The 21,687-nt window shown below is 40.8% G+C and overlaps 1 protein-coding gene across 2 annotated transcripts in view; it reads left to right on the forward strand.

Moving 5' to 3' along the window:
- Nucleotides 1-21,687, forward strand: part of LOC144666318 (protein argonaute-2-like) — an 86,598-nt gene that overhangs the window by 21,664 nt on the left and 43,247 nt on the right. The window contains exons 3-7 of one of the 2 annotated variants that reach the window (XM_078527716.1): nt 568-945; nt 2,414-2,662; nt 4,703-4,882; nt 5,879-5,956; nt 9,648-9,725. In XM_078527716.1, the coding sequence (XP_078383842.1) occupies nt 568-945; nt 2,414-2,662; nt 4,703-4,882; nt 5,879-5,956; nt 9,648-9,725 (963 nt within the window). The remainder of the gene's footprint in view (nt 1-567; nt 946-2,413; nt 2,663-4,702; nt 4,883-5,878; nt 5,957-9,647; nt 9,726-21,687) is intronic. The other variant, XM_078527717.1, reaches the window with a different exon arrangement.

Consider the following 21,687-nt stretch of genomic DNA (forward strand, 5'->3'; position numbering starts at 1 on the left):
CTATTATAAACTATTTATAGTGTATACGTTTTGACACTAGTTAGTAGTATTTTGGAATGTGTCCTTGTAAATTGACTGATATTAGATGGTAGAATTAGAGAGATTTTTTATATTTTTGCAATTTTTTTGTTTTTCATATACTTGTTATGCGGGATTGAAAATTTTGTTATAAACTAGGTGATAATAGCGCAATATACATGTAAGTCATTAAATTATTATTATTATTATTATTATTATTATTATTATTATTACTATTATTATTATTATTATTATTATTGATCTACTGATTAGAGATGGCAGTCAATAAAAATCAATGACAATTGATTTTAGTCCATCATGTTAAAGTCGCAAAATTTTCTTTCATGCATTGATTGTCATCAATTGGCATTGATTTATTATTATCGATTAACGTCAATGATCATTGATAATCTTTTTCATCGACTATCGACTGGTTACTCTGGAATGTGGATTTAATGCACAGACCCATGAAATAAACCTAACCTAGTGAATAATAAATTAATATTATAAAAATATATTTATTAATAATATTTGATAATTATTTTTTAGTATTGAACATGAAGACGGTGTGCAGAGTGGCAGCAGCGGGCATAACGTTACTAACTGTCCGTGAGGTCTTAACGCGCTGGTCCACATATGATCAGTTAGTCACATGCTTCAATGACTGTGTGCTTCCCGCTGGTACACAACTTATTGACGTTAGCCAAGGGTGCGTGTGTTTCACAGCTCAGGCAGACAATTTAACAGGGCTGACTTCTTTGTGGAATATGTACCAGGATGGAACACTTAGGGCACGCTTGCGTGACTTCTTTGTGACAGATGAAATGGAAAAACGTGCCGGCGGCGGAGACAACGTGGAAGTGACTGTGACCATCGAGGAAGAAGAATATAAGAAAGCCTGCATTGAGTTCATAAATGGAGATAAAGGTAATTAATTTACTTCACAACTCCTACGTGGCTAAGGTAGAATTTTTTTAACAATTATTCAACGAGCGTGTGTCGGATATACAAGATGGTAATTAGCCAACGAGGCACGTATCCAACAAGCGCGAGTAGAATAATTGCAGGCCCAAGAGAGGCCCGCATTCTTAATTCTTCTATTTTTTCTTAACCAAACTCATATTAATTTTTGCATCCACGAAGGTTATATATTAATGTCGATTACAGCTTGAAGGCACACTAACTGAGTTTATATAGAATTATTAAATTCCCAACCTCGGATATTGCATTTCTAGCATTCTGATTGGTTTACCGAATCCCGGTTATCAGCTCGTATACTTACGGTATGTTTGACCTTATATGGGAAACGAGTGCGGAAAGTGCCGCTCAGCGAAGAAGTTTTCTGCGGGAAGCGACTTTTCCATCAAAAAGTGGTTGAAATCAGCAAAGTTGGGAGAGCTTTATAAAAAAAAAATGGTCAGCGGTGCCTACAAAAACCATAGCTATGCTATAGTAAATTTAACTGACGCAAAACAAAAGGATAGATGCGAAAAGTTTAGTTAACAATACTTATAATCGCACAACAAGAGCGAAAGCAGCAAATAATTTACGAATGTATGGCAAACTCACACAGTTTTATTCAGTGTACTTCATGAAATTTGGATCAGCACTTCTGCAAAGTTTGTTGCCTTTCAATCTTGGTTTTGTCCTTTTATACTTCAATAAACCTGTTCCACTTTAAGCTCAATTGGCTTCTTTGGCTTCAAATAATATAGCAGTCTCGATGACTGCCGTGGAGCCGTTAACAATTCTAAATACTTGCTTCGTTCGTTTGCTTGTTACTCCATCCAAAAAACGTTATCTCATTTAGTTGACGCATTTTATTTTGCTGGGATACATTTTGTTGTTGTATTACGGTCAAAAAATACTTTTATGTCGCCCATGCTTAAAAGGACTATATCACGGTTTTTACCAGATTTAATAATAATAGTCCATGTTTGAAAACAAAATGCAACATTAGAGCACTGAAACTGGCATTATTGGCTGCGGAAGACGCAAACGGATTTTAATTTGAAAACGTTAGGCAAACATTTTCAAATTGTTTCCGCGCGTCTGCAAAACATCGATATTTGCAGCCTAAGCTTGATTTCTATCAGCAAATTAAGATTATATCTTCCTTAAGATCAGTTAAAAAATATTGGTTTTTATGGGTTTAGTTGCCTTCCACTAATTTCAGAAGAGTTTAGACCAATAATCTGCGAAATTTCGGTGAAATAATCCCTAAAACTTGTGCGTTAGACATAATATTTGAATAGAATGTATGAAATTCATTCATTTCATCTTAACTGCTTAGGTCGAGTCCATTACTGCGATGATCTTTCATTTGCTTAAAAAGACATTATACTATTGTCATTTCGGTTAGGGAATTGTGTTAACAGGGTTTGTTCATTGTTAGGTGAAGCAAAGCCACCTGAAAGCCAAAGGGGAAATCGAAGGCACTCTGATTCAGTGCTATCTGTCAAACCAAAGGAAGATGAAGTGTCACTGATAAAACTGAGACAACTGGAGAACAAAGTTGAAATTCTGCAAGAAAGAATGGACATTATAGAGAAAGAAATGGAGAAACCTCCACTAGAGCTTTTGGAGACAAGAAGCACCAAAGACAAAATGGCATCATCCGAGGGAATAACTGAAGTAGAACAAGGTAATGAAATAATATAGTATTTTGAAGCCCTGCTTACCGCTGCATTTTTTTTTTGTCAGTTTCATAAAGGCTCAGTCATTCGAGCAACATTTCCTTTCAACTTAATTGTCTTCGGCGCAACATTGTTGCATTGCAAGTTGTAAAGTGTTGTCGCGTGTATTTCCACCTGTATTGCAGGTTAGGGCAACAAGTTGCACAAAGTTGGACTCGTGTTCGCGCATTACAAGAGGTAATTAGCAGAAACATTTCACAAATTGCAATGTAACAATGTTGCGAGACTGAAGTTGAAGGGAACTGTTACCATATCTCAGTCTGAGTCTGAAAATTACCCGAAAAACTCCATACATGTACTGATTACTTGTAGTGTCTATATCTGGTAAAACGAGAATTACAACCAACCAGAGACACGGCAATGATTTATTGCCTGGCGACCTTTTTTTTTTCATCTTTCGATGGCTTTAAGCAGCTGAACTGACTGTTCAAATGATGTAAACTGGCAACGTTCCTGATCATTAATTGGAAAAATGGACATCTGATGCAATGCAATCAGACCAAAGTCTAAAAAAGTCTGTTAACTCCCTCAAAATGGCGGCAAACATGAAGATCGTCGAAATTTGGCAAGTATATACAGCTATAAATAGTTTATTTTATATTTTTTCCGCAAGGTTATTTTGTCGGAACAATTTCTATTACATCTTCTTTTTGGCTGCACTGGTTCAATTGAAATAGACCGCCTCACTTTTTTTATTAATAAAGTGGGAACCTGAGCCGTTTTTTGCGAGTTTCGTCAAGATTTATGATAGGTTTCAGTGTCGTTAATGCTTTTTGATGCTGGCTCGATTCGAGTTCAATGTTGATGAAAGTCCGTGTGATATATAGCTGTAAAGTTGTTATTTTTTTTTTTAAATACATTTTCAAAGTTGTGGTAAGTTTAAGCCTTGACAGTGGTCGTTACGAGCGCTTATTCGGGTGAAGCGAAAATCCTTAAAAATTAGAAAACATGAAGCGAATTATGGTTTTAGTATAACAACATGAAAGTTTTGCATCACACAAGAAACGAGCGAAATCTATATTTCAAGCCACATCGACTAGATCAGTTTTACAGACACAGCCTCTTTATCTCTCTCTCTCTCTCTCTCTCTCTCTCTCTCTCTTACGACTCTCTCTTGCAGACTCTTGTTTGCGTTTAGTTTCCTTGCTTTGAGCGGTCTTGCAGCAGTTCCTGGATTTACCTAACAATCACCATTTAGGACTTAGGACACTGCCTTACAGAAACAAGCACTAATCGTTCTCACTCAAATCTGATACCCAACAGTCTGAAGACAGCTTTTTTTGCCATTTATGCATGCACGCAAAAATAACTCTCGCACTCTATGCGTCGCAACTGTCTAAATGCACGCGCAAAATAGCGTAAACAAATGACGACTCTATTAAAAACGCATCGCGAACAAATGAATTTACTTCTACTTCACAAATTTAGAAGGAGTAGAAGAAGGCATTTTGTTAAAATTAACAAATTTAGAAGTAGTAAAAGAAGGCTGTTATTTCGCAGTAACAAATTAAAAGAGTCATCGTAGCGACCTCTGTAGATGAAAATTTCTTCGTTCTTTACAGAAATCGCGTAGTCTAAATTCGTCATTTACACTATTTTGCGCGTGCATTTAGACAGTTGTTTTCCCTATTTATAGCATGCGAGTCCCTTAAGCCGGCTCTTGTAACTCTGAGTAAAAGTTAAGGTTCCAATTTAAGGAGTTCGTGAGTTACTGAGAACAACCCTCCAAGTTTAGACCATTTTAGTCGCCATGGCGACTAAAATTTTGGAGCTGGCGACTAAATTTGAACCAAGGTCACCAGCCTGGCGACTAAAATTGAGAGGAAGGATTGAAAGCATCAGCTTAATTTAATGACTAAAATTTTTCACTGGCGACCTTAAAACTTGAGTAGTTGGTGGCCAAATGGCCACTAAGGAGTTAAAAAATTAACTTGGAGGGTTGTGAGAAGCATGAAAATTTGCTTTTTTCTTTGTGTCGATCCTTTCAGAGCGAGATGACGGCAAGGAGTGGCTTGAAAACGAGTGTCTTGACCAAGAGAAATTGGAGTATATTAAGAAATATTTAGATGGTATGCAACCGGAGACACATAGTGTAATTACAGACAAAAGTGACAGCGGACTGGGAACACGTGGGACACCATCTGAAATTGGAGTGGAGGATATCAGTGGTCAGTATTTTTTTGGCGGTTGTACTTTTGTTTTACTACCGAATGTGCCATTTTGATTGTGAGGTTCCTCCAGGGGGAGGACCCCTTGTTTCTTTTGAAAATTGCCGTTGTGTTCCCGTGTTCCCAATTTTTTCTTTTGTGATTTCTGTTTAACATATCCCTAAACCTCCACCCAACCTCCTCCAAAAAAGAGAAATGTCAAGAAGAAGCTACATGCATGTACCCTTCATTTCAGTGCATATGAAGTAAAAATTATGTTTGCGTTATATGCTGGCTTCTTTATTTCTCAGTAAACACAAATATATGGTTTTTATTGACTTGACTATTTTATCGAGCATTTTTAAACCGCAAACATCGCATTTGGCGACTTGAACGTGGGTCCGTTTGTGCGCGGCAAAAACGGTCAAATTACACCTAATGTGACTTATTTCTTGGTTTTACAAGACATGATTTTCGTGGGAGACAAGGTGATCTTGAAGAGATTAGGAATAATATGTGGTGTGGCTAATGGCCCTCAGTGAAATTTAATGAGAAGGAGACTTGTATACTAGTAACACAGCCTTACCATCCTACCGTGAGACAATCGGCGATTGTGAGGCCACAGCACGACCATATCTAAATCTATAATCGCTATTGTAAACTTTCAACTAAAAAAAAAAATCCTAGGAAGAACTTTTCTAAATAATTAAAGCAATATGATTACGTATAAAGAAAAATTAATAATAACGTTAATGGAGGCTTTGACGTATCCAATGTCTCCTCGACTCACTTTTATCAGAGCTCTCGGTCCTCGAACTATAGCAGACCTAATTTGAGTTCAATGAGCTCGCGGATTGTTCCGAACCGTATTTCCTGCGGTCTTGTGCTTCAAAGAATTTATCATTGCATTGTAAGTTTGCAAGGTGCACGACGATTTGACTTTAAAATCGTATAAATTCAAATGTTTTGCAAATAAACTTACACTGTTGCTGTGTTGTTGTCTTTGGTCTTTGCTAGGTGTAGTTCAACCCACAAGTGACAGCGGGCCGAGAACACATCGGACACCATTTGAACATACATATGAAGATATCAGTGGTTAGTAGGTTGATACGTACTTTTATTATATGGTAAATAGTACGGCGCTTTTGTGGGGTTTTTTGTTTTTTTTGGGGGGGAAAAAATTTGTTTTACTCGCGGATGTGCCATTTTGGTAGTGAGAGATTTCGTGGGGAATGGGGTTCCATGTTTCCTGCAGAAATTGCCCTTTGTCCTTCCTAGAGTTTTTCTTAACCTGTTCCCTGTTTACACATTTTCTTATCCTGTACCCCCCCCCCCCCCCTCCAATCCTGCTTAGGAAATGAAAGAAATATGATTACTTTATAACAAAAATAATAATAACGTTAATCAAGGCTTTGACGTATCCAACATCATATAAAATCGGCTTTTACTGCTGTGTATAGACCTTTCCCGCATTCCAACAAGGGTGGACAAAGTTACAAGAAATGTATAAAAATGTCCACCCCAACCTCGTTCTGGTATTATTGTTTGTACGTGCTGTAGTAGGCTCTATTTCCAGCCGTTCTGGGAGTCCGGTGCGTTATCCTCCTCCCAACGAACGGCTGGATCACTGGTGCGTATCGCTTTTCCGTGACGTCACATCCGCTTTTTATGAAAATGCGTCCCGCGCTTCGTCCCGCGAGCGTCCCGGGAAAAAAAGGTGCTTCCTAGTACGCCGGAAAAAAAGTGTTTTAAAAAATCCTTTTCCCCGAACAAAACTGTGCTTTATGTGGAAATTTGTTGGAAGATCCAAGGAAAAGGGTAAAGCTTGGAGAGGAACTTGTTGGAAAGCTTAAAGAAATCTTGGCCAGTAAAAACCTCGACCCGGAAGGGTATCTTTGTATTAACAGAAACCCATAAGGGTTGATTCAACCCTTATGGGTTTCTGGTATTAACGATAGTTGTTACAAGTCTGTCAACAAATATTTCGAGATGAAATCCGCCTTAAAACAACTGAAAACAAAACTCCACGAAAAATTTGATAATATGCGAGGACAAAGCCCGAGGTGGAAAAGGGAGGTACCGACTGACATCGCATTAATCTGCACGTCTACAGACGGAATCGTCGCTGCGCTTCCCGAATGGCTCGATGCAAGAGAGCTACCCAGTTATCCCAAGGGTTATAAGGCCAACAATTTTTCCACAGCCGTCTCTGGTGCAAGTCCACTGCAGCAAGTCTTTCCTTCATATCAAGTGCCGGTCCAACCACTCTCCCACAGCGTAACCGCGCCGATCGTGTCAATTATCGTGTCAAAGATTTTCAAAGTGAGCAAGAACCTGTGTGTAAAGTAGAGGTAAGATGTTTTCTTGGGGTGTAAAAGTGTCAAGATTGCCAGGTTAACAGCTCCTCTTCCCACAAACTCCTCGGGTTTTTTCTTTTGAAGTGAGCATTGTTGCGTGCAACGTCAGAGTGCGAATTTTTTTGTGGCGTAATAAAATCTAAAACCATGATCTGTTTTCACGCATATATTTTAGCTCTAGTGTTACAGGATTACAATCCTCTAGCGCTTCACTTAGCTATCTTAGCTATTATAAATACCCACACGCGTTATCAACTGATTAACGAGTAGAAATCGACTAAATGGCTCGCTTACTTGTAAAATATTAAATTACGAGGTGTGTGTGTTTCCTCGGCGGTCCGCACAACGTATGCCAAAACACCGACTTAAAAAAACTGCGAACCAAGCTTTAGAAAACACGCTCTTGGTCTATTGTTTTTATGTAAACTCGCAAGGGTAACCTGGTTATTGGATAGTTATTTAAAACTTACAGAGACTTCAGATCTGTTTTAAGAATATGGATTTTAAACAAAATACAGGTCAAGGTGAACTTTATACCTGTGTGATAGTAGTAAACTCTGATTATTATCATGAAGTTATTTATTAGAGTGATTCTTTTTTTCCATCTGAAAATTTTACATCAAGTGCATTTCCAGCCCATGCATAGTTCTAGCTTTGACACAGAGGGACTGAACGTAGTTGAAATCTACAGTGTTTCTTTGGCATAATAGCAGAAAAATATGCAAAACATTAACATTGTTGACAAGTTTCTTAGTCCTTTTTGCATGCATCAACAGTTAGTATGTGAAAAATTTAGCTCAAGATAATTCATGGCTGATATATATCATCTGTCACCATTTCGCTTGGAAAGATAATTTGCTAGCCGCTTAAAACCATATTAATAATGCAATTGCCACAGCAAAAAGGTGACCGTGACAGTTTAGTGACAAATGAATCAGGACTTTGGAAAGTGGCTGCTTAATTAAATAGAGGGTGGTTGACCCTTACCATAGACGTCGGACTGTACATGTATGAAGAAATGAATTTGTCGCAGCTGAATATATTAATTTATACAGCAGTGGCTTTAATCTTTTGGTTTTTAGTAAAAGGTAGCAAAGGGGATCATGATCCTGTTTTTCAAACACATTTTAACCAAATTTATGTGTCTCATAAAATTATTTGAAACAGCAGTTTAGATTAAGTAAAAAATTCACAAATTGTGTTTCTTTTTTCAAGCTATTTTCATGGTCATGGTCTAATTTTTGCACCTTATCACAGTTCACGCATAAACCCATTGCTACCCTCTTACAATATATAGGGTAATTTGGAAGTTTCGATACAAAAACTCAAAGCTAATTTACAATAAACAATTTTTATTATTGGGATGTACATTGTGTACATGAAGTGTGTATTTGAAATCTATAGATCTCTGCAGTATAAATAAAACACAAGACATCGAAATCAATGAGCCTTTATTTTTCCCTCAAAAAATATTCTAACAGAAGGTGGTAAAAGATTATTTCAAGTGTCAGACATTATTGCGGTAGGCTATAATCTTGAGCTGCCCTATATCCATTGTTTTGCATGAAAGGACTACTTTTTAATAGTTGAACTTAATCATCATTGTCACTCCGACACACGAAAAGAAGTCAATTACAAATTTCTTCGTCTTACCAGTGCTGGATACAGAGGGCCTCATCAACAGCAATCAGACATAGCCTATCGCTATAAGCGGCACTTGTCAACATCGCTCGCCATCGGTCACATCTAAGAAACGACTCCGGGGATCGACCCAAACTCCACTTGATAAAAATCAGCTTCAATTCCTTTTTAACTGTCTCATCATTCTGCTCGTCACCGATGTAAGCCGCTTTAATACCGATCGAAGTAAGGAAGGAGACTTGGTCTTACATTTATAGTGAGTTAAGTGGCGAGAAGACAAAAGCACAACTTGAATTGACTGCAAGGTTTGCAAATCTCGTCCACGATAAGAAGAAAGACTGAAAAATTATCGATTTCCCTGACCCCGTTGGCCGTAAACCTAAAACGTATTTTCCTTTAAGCAAATTAACTATAACTTCCTGTTGTGTTTCCTGGATTTTTTGCAATATGAAAACGCTCAGAAACATTTTAGAGTGGCAGAAAAGATATCACCTTCGATATCCGCCCGCCATCTTGGATGGACGAATGACAGAATCGACTAATCACAGAAAGGCCTGCTCGATTCCAGCAGGCTTGTCTGTGATTGGTTAAAAAAGACAATAGGGCAGACCAGTGATCCAGCCGTGGTGTGGGGCAAGGAACGCGGGCTCACAAAACGGCTGGAAATCGAGCCTATTGCTGTAGTGGAATACGGGAAAGGTATATTTGTAATACAATAAAGAAGAAATAAACTTACACTGCAAATAAACTTACACTGTTGCTGTGTTGTTTTCTTTGGTCTTTGCTAGGTGTAGCTCGACCCACAAGTAACAGCGGGCTGGGAACACATCGGACACCATCTGAACATACAGAGAAAGATATCAGTGGTTAGTAGGTTGATACGTACTTTTGTTTTACTCGCGGATGTGCCATTTTGGTAGTGAGAGATTTCGTGGGGAATGGGGTTCCATGTTTCCTGCAGAAATTGCCCTTTGTCCTTCCTAGAGTTTTTCTTAACCTGTTCCCAGTTTAACACATTTTCTTATCCTGTACCCCCCCCCCCCCCCCCAAGTGCTTGCTATAGTTCTGTTATTCGGGCACCGCTTCGAACAAAAACAAAATTGAGCTTGATGCAGCCAAAACTCGGAAATATTTAATAATTAGTATATACACACTCAGTGATCTTGGTGTTTCAAGCAATCTTATTGGTTCGCTATCTCGGGCTAATGAGCATTATTCACTCCCTACGGAGTGAATAATGCTTGATCCAAACTGAAACAAAATGGCCGACGTAAACTCGCGTTTCGCCGGCGTTTCTGAATCGCAAATACTAAGAATACAAGAAGATGCTGAACCAGAAAAGACAAAAAAGGCTAAGAAATTTGGCCTGATGGTTTTCAAAGTAAGAGAAGACTACATATAACGCAATTTGCAGCACAATGTCCACACAACTCGAGTACTAAAACGATAAACAATTGCTTACCGTCAAGTCGCTCTTCGCAGATTTATCGGCAGCAACATCAAGTGTCATTCAACCAAGATCCTCCACGAATATTCAGGAAAACGTCTTTGTGCAAGAAAACATCCAGTTTTCACCACAGTTCTGCACACATTCAGTATAATCCAAACTTTCAGGTGGATCCTTCGCCAACTGCTCTTTCAATTTTCAATTCAAATGAACTTCAAAAGCTTTGATTCAACAGTCAAAATATTTTGCAAGCAGGTTTTTGATTCAGATTGCAGGTTTGAGTGGTGTTAAAGGACCATTTTGCTAGATTGTGACGAGGGTTTTATCGAAGATTAACTACGATTTGCCATGTTTGAAGATTCTGTAAACTGTTTCGCGCATGTCGGTTAGTGCCGCTTATATGTACCGGCTATTTAACAATTAGACGGCAAGCTCGAGGTTTCTACCGGCTGATAGTTGGCGAGGGGCGAAGCCCCGAGCCAACTATCAAAAGCCGGTAGAAACCGAGAGCGAGCGGTCTAATTGTGTTAGCATAACCCACTGACCGATCTATTAAACTCAACATATCGCTAGAATTGATTTAGTAGTATAGAGGGAGTCACACAAATACCACCTCGAATTAGACGCTTTTATCGCAGCTGGAGTGCGTTTTTTGGCAAGTGTTAATGAGTCACGGTAAATTCCCCGACTTTGTTTACCCACGCGGAAAAAAACAAAATTTGCATACCATGTTCAGGCAAGCCCTTGACATGTTCAAACAAGCCCGTGACTGTCACGTCACGCGACGCTTTTTTGACAGGGTGCGATGAGTCATGATATTACAACGTCTAAAAATATCATTCGGGTAAACCCCGACACCCACGCACAAATTTGCATGCCGCTCGCGGCTTCATGTCAATTGAACATTTGTGCTTTTTAGTTACATGGCTTTCAGCAAGACCTTGTTGACCGCGAACAAAGCAAGTCAATTTGACAAGTTTGTTGAGCAACAAATTGAGCGAATGCCTCAAATGTCGGGCCCACTTCGTGAAGTTGTCCGTAATATACTGGATGAACCGATCCCTCTTGAAGTGCAAAAGCGTTTGCTAAAACCGTTGCTTGCACAAAAGTATCACCCAAAACCCCCTCAGCGACTTCTTCACAAAGAAAAGAAGGAGCAAAAAAGGAAGAACATTCAAAATGAATTTGATCCTTTTGTACCACACGAAAATTGGGTGGCAACAAATTATCAGAATGAGATTTTAAACCTTCTTGATGTCGCGGAAGACGAGGGGGAGGAAAAGAGTGGCCGGCGTTTTATTCGATGGCGCTTCATTAGAGGTCTGGAAAAAGACCTTACACCAAACTTTATGGAAAAAATTCGAGAAAATGTGATCACAGCGTTTTATATCAGGCATGTTTACTCGTATCAGTTGCGCAACATTGAAGATGATACGGTCATTGTTTACTACATTAACAAAGGCTCACCTTGGATTAATAAGCTTTCTGCAGCGGAAAAATGGTTGACCGAACAGGAGACAAAACGCCTGGCCCCTGACAATATTAAAAGACCTTCTACAAAGTGGAAGTTTGAAAGCTTTTTTAATGTTGATGTAAAGGTTGTGCTTGACCGACAACCGCTGTTAGGCACAGGCCCTTTACCAGACTGGCTTCGCAACCTTGCGCATGGCCGGTCGATGGTTGCGCTAGATACCTATCTTGATAATTTGTGTCTATGGCGTTGTATTGCTGTGCACCAAGGAGCGCGTATTGATCGAAGCACAGCAGCAGCCCGTCGTCTCGCAAAGAGTTTCTTCAAACTCGAAACTGTGCCGACCGACTGTCCAAAAACATCTCTTGATGAATTAGATAAAGTTGAAAGGCATCTGAATCAGGGTGCCGCTTTCTCTGATTGGCTCGGCATCCGAGTTTATGAGCCTGTGAGGGTAAAAGATGAGGAAGTCGTATGGCATCTAAAAAGAAACCCTCCAGCTATGCTAAAGAACATTTTGACAATCGGCATTTACGAAGGGCACGCGTTTGTCATTAAAAATATTGAAAAGTTAGCCAATACGTATGCATGCGCCCATTGCAACGCGAGATTTACAAAAGTTTGTAACCTTAAACGGCATTATCAAACTTGCAGCCAAGGAAAAACAATAATTGATTGCCCGGGCAAAAAGGTTGAAGAACCACAGACAAGCTTTGAAAAGGCTTTCTATCCAAGCAATCAAGCTTCCAAAGAATCGCTTCGGTGGCTTGACCAAGAAGCCAAGCGGCGGAAAATTCACATTCACCACGCAATGTGCGGACATGGTGGCGAGCGTTGGGTTGAGCGCGCACCTGTCGACGGGTACGACCCTATTTCCAAAACTGTATTTCAATACCACGGCTGCCACTGGCACGGGTGTCGAAAATGTTACCCGCAAGATCGTAACAAAATCATTGACCGCAACGACCAAACACGCGAAGACAGGTTCAAAGCCACAATGAAACGTACAAGATTGCTACGAAGGGCCGGCTACCGCGTGATCGAGGCTTGGGCGTGCGAAGTAAGGAAAATCGTTGTTGATACACCGCGGGCGCAAACAAAAAGCTACCCGCACGCGATTTTGTACGATTTCGAGGCGTACGGCGACAATAATCAGAGAAAGGAACCAACGCCAACACTCACGATCGAAAACGCACACGTGCCAATCTCGGTAAGCATCGGTGACACCCTTGAAAGAGAGCCCACCCACATCTGTGAAAGAGACCCCGCGGAGCTGGTCCGCAAGTTTATGGAAGAGCTGGAGAGACGCGGAAAAAACATCCGGGCTCAAGTAAGAGCGAAATTCATGCCAAAAGACGTTGGCCTGCTTCCAAAAGCGCAGCGACAAAAAATTGAGGAATGGTGCAACCAGGTACCTGTTGTTGGGTTCAACTCTGGCAGTTACGATCTGAATCTGATCAAAAATAACTTCGCAGACCGCCTTGCTGACACAACGGGCAAAGTCAGAGTGGCAAAAAACTGTAACAAAATCATGTTCTTGCTCACTCAGGGCTTCCGTTTCCTTGACATTATCAACTACCTTGGGCCAGGAACAAGCTATGAAAAGTGGGTTAAGGCATACGGATGTGAGGCTACGAAATCGTGGTTTCCTTATGAGTGGTTTGACTCCCCCGAGAAGCTTGACTACCCAGGGTTGCCGGATTATCTTGCTTGGTATTCAAAGTTGAAAAACTCTTTTGTGCTAAAACTTTCAGAATGGAAAGCTTGTAAAAAACTGTTTCGAGAAAAGGGAATGCGAACTTTTGCAGATTGGCTTCGCTATTACAATAACCTTGATGTGGCTCCCGGCCTAGAAGCTCTAGAAAAAATGAAAGCTTTTTACACTGAAAAGGGTGTTGACATCCTAAAAGACGCCGTCAGCATTCCAGGCGTGAGTTTGCATTACTTGCTTCGTGGGTCGGTTGAGAGGGGAGCAGAAATGTACAGCCCGAGCAAACAAGCGTATTATATGCTGAAAGGGGCTGTTGTTGGAGGACCGAGCATAGTATTCACAAGGTACCACGAAGTTGACGTCACAAAGATAAGAGACCACCAGTTCGAAAAAGCAAAATTGTGCAAAAACATCGTTGGCTACGACGCAAATGCCCTCTATTTGTCAACAATGTTAGAAGACATGCCATGCGGAAAAGAACAACTTCGGTACTATACAGGAATGGAAACCTTTGCTGCCTATGACCTTATGCAAAACTTGAAAGGAGAAAACCCTTCTCATATACCCAAATGGTTTGGATTTGCGGAAGTTGACATAGAAATTCCAAAAAATTTGTGGAAAAAGTTTGAAGAGATGCCGCCATTCTTTTACAACAAAGAGGTGCCAGCCGAAGCCGTTCCACAACACATGTATGAATACTTGAAAAAAACAAAAAGAAATCGTGGAGATGGTAAAAAGCTCGTTGGGGCCCTATCAGCCAAAAAAATTCTTTTGTATGCTCCACTGCTGCGCTGGTATGTGGAACACGGGGCAGAGATAACGGCGGTTTACCGAACGATTGACTATCAACCGAAAAAGATCTTCCCCTGGTTTGTAGAACAAGTGACAGAGGCGCGGAGAACAGGTGATGTTGATAAGAGCAAGGCCTTGCTGGCTGACGTGTTTAAGCTGTTTGGAAACACTCCATACGGGAAGCTGATCGAGGCACTAGAACGGCAAACGAATGTGATATACACCAAAGATGAGAAAGTGGTTGACAGAGCCCTGCGAAGTGCGTATTTTAGTGACTTAGATGAAATCGGGCAAGCGTACGAGTTGGAAAGTCGTAAGCCGCGGATAACGATCAGCAGGCCTTTTCAAGTTGGGATCGCGGTTTACCAGTTAGCAAAGCTGCGCATGCTCAAGTTTTACTATGACTTTTTAGACAAGTATTTTGATCGAAAAGACTTTGAGCTCATTCAGATGGACACGGACAGCTGTTACATGGCCATTTCTGCTTCGAAGCTTGAGGACATCGTAAAACCTGAGCTAAAACAAGAATTCGAGACCCAAAAAAAACAATGGCTGGCTTGGGACAAGTGGAGCGGCCGCACCCCTGGTCTCTTTAAGCTTGAGTGTACGGGCAGCCGGATGATTGCGCTCTGCTCAAAGTGTTATTTTATTGAGGAACCAGAAGGTGAAAAAAAGAAGTTCAGCACTAAGGGGATGTCCAAGACGCAAAACGAAATAAGATGGCAAGGATTTAAGGCCGCTCTGAATGGTCATAAGGACATGGCAACAAACAGAGGCTTCCGTATGAAGGAAGGAAAAATGGTAACTTACGAGCAGGAAAAACTGGGTTTGAGCGCCTATTACGACAAACGTTGGGTGCTTGAAGATGGAATACATACCGAACCGATTGAATATCACGTTTAGCTGGCATTGACTGGTGGAAGGGCGGTATCAGGAGGTACTACGAGCAGCTCCTCGCGCACAAAGCCACGCTTAGGGCCGTCTTGCAAGTAATACAAAACAGGTTCGTTCGGTTTCATTACAGCTCTTTCAAGCGAAAAGACTTTTAAAGACCAGATTGGATCGGTGGCACGTTTTCCGCCACCTTCTAACTCACCCGGCTGGTACAAATATCTAACATTCACGGAGGAGGGGAGCTTTTTTTCGCTTTTACCAACAGGCCTCAAATAAGGAGTCGACGGCTTGGCGGCAACGGCTTTTAATTTAATAGCTTCTGAGGGTTTTTTGCCCGTCAGCCGTGTAACTTCGTTGTTCAGAGCGGCAATAACTTCGGGTAGCCTCTTAACCCACGCTGTCGACCGCTGGCCAGATGGCAGGGTCAACTCGACACTGTACTGATAACCAAACAGGCGCTCTGCCAGTGTGCGGTTGAAACGTTCAACAATGGCCTGATCTCTGTGAATGTTAACACGCCCGCGTCGAATAGCTGTTTTTTGATTTTCCATTTCTTTGGTAACAGCGCCCATAAATTCGCGCCCGGGGTCAACTTGCAGCATTTGTGGCCATTTCAGTGCACTACGCCTGTAAATTGCCCGAAAACCTTTTGCAACCTCAGTTGAATCTTTTGAGGTCAAAGGCTCGGCCTCTTTGTAACGGCTGGCAACGTCAACAACAGTCAACGCGTATTTGTAAACTTTTCGCCCTCGCGGCAATCTGTCATGAGGAAGAAAAAGAAGGTCCGCCTGGTGGACCGCGTTGGGAGAAGATACATCAAACTTTGGACGAGGAACGTATCGTGGTGCGGGAAGGTAGATTTGCCAAAAAGCTTGTTTTCCGAGCCACCTTTTTGCAGTATCTTCGGAAACCTTTGCGGCTTGGGCTAATTTTTTTATTGCAGAAATTCCTTTCCAGTATCCTTGAGGGCTGTAGTAACGTGCCTCCAATTTATTATTTTCCATTTGAACTTAAAAGACTTAATATAACATGGAAGAAAAAAAAAATTCGTTGATTGCACTTGTACCCTTGCAGGCTTTAGTGATAATATGACTACGATTTATTATAACTTTGTCAAATCTTTAAGCCTCAAGTGGCTAAAAGACAAAAAACCATTTGTTGATGACCCTTATGGTGTGCTTTACGGGGCAAAACCATTGACAAAAAAAGATATCCAAAATTTCTGTTTGGTTCTTGTTGCGAAAAAGAAAACTTTTGAACCAAGCGTTTTTCAAGAACCCCACGGTTTTGAATATCTGGAAGAGACAGAAAAAAGGTCGGTTGCGCCGACACCGAACTTGTCATATTTGAAAACAGTTTTAACAAAAAACGGTATTGTTTGGCAAGATTTTGATCCATCAAGGCTGCGATTTTTGGCAAACGTGGTGAAAGACTGCCAAAAAAAAAAACATATTAACTACACATGTTTTTTGTATTTTTATTTTAAAAAGCTACCAGATTCTTGGCCAAAAAAAGAAGAAATGATCAAAAAGCTGGAGGAAAATTTGACGAAAAATGAAAAAACGAAAAAAACTGCCGAAAAACATTTTCAAGATTGGTGGGAGCGAGCGCTGTCAGTGTGATTTGAGTAACGCAGTTTTGTTTTTTTCGAAGAGAAGGCACTGTACTTTTTGACGATTTCTTGGTATTCTTCGTCAGAAATTTGTCCGTCTTCAAGGGCCGCAGAAGTGAGAGAGTTGATTGCAAACAGAGTTTCTTCCGCAAGTGAAAGTATTTTTTTGTGTTTTTTTGCTTTTTGCAAGAAAAACTTGACAGTGACGCCCAAAGAAGTTGAAGTGAGAGAAAAAACTGTTGCTATTCCAATCAAAGGCCCGCCAACGACAATGCCGACAGCGGAAAGCGAAGCTGCGAGACCTGAGCCGGTAAGAATCGTCGCGGCACCGCCCGTTAAAGCGCAAGCTGTTTGACAGCGAGTATGCCAGCGCTTGAATTTGGCGGAAGTCTTTTCGTAGTGGGCCTGCTGATTTTCCAAGGTCAGTTTCATTGCCTTGATTTCGGCTCGTCTGTATTGGGTAGCGGGGGCCATTATACTTGAAGACAAAAAAATTTTTTTTTTGATTTAATCACAATAATGATTAACCCATTTTCCTGTTTTTTTGTTATAAACTGTGGCTGAGCAAGAAGGGTCTTGGTTTTCTGAAGGGTGAGTCCAAAACTTTTTGCTGAAAAACCCCGTTTTGGTGTTGAAAGCGCCCTTTGCTATGTCTCCTGACCAATATTTTTCAAGAAGCTTTTTATCTCCACCGAGAGCTCCTGTTAACAACATGCCGAGATCTTGAGCCTGCTTAAAACCAGGAATTTTCTCACCGACCTTTTTGTTGATCGTTTCACCGACACCCAAGCCGACCTTCTGCTTTGACGCGATAGTGTTTCTTGCCAAAGTGTGCCCCCACTGGCGCTTGTTTTTGGGAATTGCATCAAGCGCCTTCACCATTTTTCTGTCTGCTGCATGTTTGCAACCTTTCACGTCTTTTTTTCCTTCGCACACGGAATAATCAACGTCGTGTTGCATCGCGACTGCGTCTGTCGCCCCGGTAGGCTTCTGCATGATTTTCAATATCTTTCCGGTCTTCGGATCGTATGTAAGCTGCTTTTCAAGAGGATTGTAGGGACCAGTGTAGTTGTGACCTGGTAGAGTCCAACCTTTTTTTGGTTTTGGTAGCTTGCCGATGGCTTTGTGAATGTCAACGCCTGCCCCCGTTTTGTTTGAAACGAATCTTGTTTTCGTTATTCCGCAACTGGCGCATTTCACTTTTAACATTTTTCGGCCGTTTTTTGTCATTTCGATTTTTTCGCTCCCCTCCACATTGGGAGTGAACTGTCTTTCTTTTACGCAATAGACTTTCATTATATACCTGAAGAAAAAATTTCTGTTTTTTGCTTGGCTTTCCAAGCGCCTTTAGGGGTCCAAAAACCTTTTACCGGGTCATAACGAACAACCTTTGTTATGCCGCAACTGATGCATTTTGCTTCAAGAGTTTTTTGACCTTCGATGTTTATCGCAGTTCTTTTGGTATAAGGCTCGTTGTAAGTGCAACGCCTTTCTTTCACGCAGTAAACTTTCTGAATTTCCATTTATTTTTTTGTATTTTTTCACTTTAATTTATGTGCTTCGAAAATATTTGACATTGTCGCTCACTCCTTTGAATGCTTGCCCCGCAAGTTTCGCAGCTGCCGTCGCAAACGTGGGAGAGGGGCCAGACAAAAACATGCTTGCTCCCTCGGCGATTTTGTCAACTAAGCGTGGCTTGTGCCTTGCTAAAGCGCCTCCTTGGCTCTGGCTTTTCGAAAGGAACCTTGTCTTTGTGATGCCGCAACTTAAACATTTGACTTTTAACATTTTTCGGGCATTTTTGGTCATTACCCCTTTTTCACTACCAGGCACGTTGGGGGTAAACTTTCTTTCTTTAACGCAATACACCTTCATTTTATACTTGATGCAAAAAATACTTTTTGACCACAGCCTCGTTTTTCAACAAATCGCCAGAAAACATTTCAAGAATTTTCTTAAACGACCGCCCTTTGTTTCGTTCGTTTAAAAAAAGCAAACAGTAGTAACCGCACCGCACGCTTTTTTCCCACTGAAGCTGGTTGTCGTTTCGTAAAAAGCTCTTTTTTCCCGCTAGAACAAGCTCATTTTCCCATTCTGCGGGTGGAGGCAAACCGAAAGAGTCAAAGTACTCATAGCTTTCTTTTTCTCTTTTTTGAAAGCAACAAACCCAATGGGTACCAAGGCCGCCCAAGTCGTCCATGTTGATTATGCAGGGAGAGTGATTTTTTGGCAAAAATTCGTTTCTTGAAAAAACACCTTTTATCGGAATTTTAAGATAATCACACCACGCAAACAGGTCAAAATCAGTTAAAGGGACGTCCTTAAAATTCATTTTTTTTCTCCCCAAGTTCCAATGAATGGAGGCGGCCGCCGCATCACATTTGCAAGCGCAGGCGCAGGCTGGACCCTCATACCATTGCCACCTTTTGGTTTTACCTGCAACCCTTTGCCAAGAACAGCGGTTTTGATGATTTTAACTGTGTTTTTAATCTGCGTTTTGCTCATTTTCAGATCGACCCCTCTTTTTTCGCTGATTGCTTTTTTAATTTTTTTAATTTGCCGCGAGGTCAGATGCAAAGAGTCTCCATTTTTTCCCGTAATGTCTTCGTACTTCAGTCTTAGAGTGATTGATGTTTTGTTTGAAAATGCCTTGGTAAGACTGTGTTTTTGTCCCTCAGAAAGCGCGACCTTGTGTGGGTAGTAAGAAGACATCGTATATATATTTTGTAAAAAATTTAGACAATAACCAGTTCGTTGCCCACCTGCTTCAGAACCATTTCGCTTTCGTACATAATAGCAGCAAATATCGTGTAATTCTGGGCATTTGCTGCCTCATTTAGCCTGTAGTGAAAAATCAGCTGCTTCGGGTCGTTTGTCAGGTTATCTTTGTTTTCTCGAAGGTCGAAGTAAAGCAAAGGGTAAAGTGTGTTATAGTTGGTTGGCTGAAGCTGGACTCCTGTATTGTAATCATTCGTTCGGTAACGGTAATTCATCACGTCGTTGAGGATTCGCAGCTTGAAATTTTCGTCATACTCCAGCTCAGGATAAAACTTGGAAGTACCGTACTGCAGCCTGCAAGTAGCGAGCTTTGCTGTGTCATCTCCGTCAATGTTAAAAGTGTCAAAAAAGTACGGGTTCTGGGTAAGAGTGTTCACTCTTCGGGTCTGTTGAATAAAGATGAAGACATGCTTTGCGTTTTTAATTCCAGGACTTATCTGCCAAGTTCCGAAAGCAGTGCGTTGGCTGGTGCTGGGCTCCACCATTTCACTCATGTAAGTCCACTTTCTTGGTTTTAAAAAGTCTTCATTAGCAAGCATTTGCCCTTCACTCGTAAACCGAAGCAATGGAACCCACAGCTCAAGAGTTCTTACAACAATTCGCCTGTTCGTACCGTCGTTTTGCCAAATCAGTTCTGCATCAGACTGAAGTTGTATTTCAAGCTCAAGCGGCATTGGTGGCAAGAGCTTGTCACTAAGCTCTTCAAAAAAAGAGTACCTGTTCAGAGGAATAATAGTGTTGACCGTTAAACCCCCGTGAGGTAACGCCCCCCTTTGTTTAGTTCCATTGTTTGGTGAGGCTGCTTCTGTTCTATCATTGTTTGCCGTATCAAGATACCAAAACTGGCTTTTTGCCACACTTCTGGAATAGTCATCAGAAAAATCCAACAAGTTTTTGATAAATATTAGCTTGTGAGCGTTGTCAACGTTGTAAAGAGGTTTTCCAGCAGATTTTACCACAAGTTTATTTATCAAAGAAAAAGATCCATTAATTGGCGATGAACGGGTGTCTCCTGCAACAGCGGCCCCATCTGCGGTTGCTTCGAATGTGAAATCTGCACGGATGTAAGCGTTGTACCAGTCGAACCAGTTGTCTCTGTCTGTCACAGAAAATTTGTAGCCACTTTTTGCCTGTAGCTGATTGTTTCCAGGAATTGTTATGGGCTTGTCTAACCCAAATCTCATGAACTCAGTTTTTTCCAAAAACTTTCCGCTTCTGAACATCGCTTTCAAAACCAGGTGTATATATTATCCACAAAAAAATTAATTTTCTGAAATGATTCGGTTCACCTTCATCTCTGCTTTTCTTTTCAAGATATTTTCAAGCTTTTGTCTCGACGTTTGGTTGAGTCCTTTCTCCATAGTTGCTTCTTTTTTTTTCAAAATATTTTCAAGCTTTTGTCTCGAAGTTTGGTTAAGTCCTTTCTTCACAGTTGATTTTTTTCGAGAATCAGGTGGAAGAGTTTTTTTTTCTTTTCAAAACTTGCTGAATTTTTTCCGCGCCGCGCTCTGCAACTTTTTTGGTAGTTTCAACTGCTTTTTCAGCAGCTTTTTCAGCGACTTTTTCAGCAGCTTTTTTGGCTGCCTCTTCAGCCTTTTTTTTCCCACTTTTTGCAAATCGTTTACCGATAGACAATAAAGTATCTCTTACGACACCGGTTCCTTTGTGCCGATATCTGTAGTGACCTCTGTCGTAAAACCTCGTCCATTCGCTTGGGTGGTTCATCCTATACTTTTCTCAAAAAATCATTCTTCCTCTTCAATAAAAATGCTCAAAGCGACAGGTTGATCGTTCAAAAAAAGGTCATTTCCAAGTCCGTCACTGATTCTGATTCTTATCGAGTTAATTCGGTATTTGTTAACTGGATGCCACAAGAGTCGACGGGGCTCTTTCGAAAATGGATAAGATATTTGAAGAGTCGATGTTGACAACGTGTACAAAACATCGTTTTCAATGTTGTCAACAGCTCTTGAAACAAGGTCGCAATGAACATAAATCCAGTCTACCCCTCTCGTCAAGTTCGGAACATGATCGCCAACGTTGTTTGCATCGTTCAAGATTTTTTTTTCAAAACCAATAAGATCTGAAAAATCACCTTCTCTTAAATCAAGCTCGTAATCATT

The sequence above is a fragment of the Oculina patagonica genome, chromosome 9 (genome assembly GCF_052425735.1).
Source record: "Oculina patagonica isolate OP01 chromosome 9, crgOcupat, whole genome shotgun sequence".
In the NCBI taxonomy this organism is placed as follows: Eukaryota; Metazoa; Cnidaria; class Anthozoa; order Scleractinia; family Oculinidae; genus Oculina; species Oculina patagonica.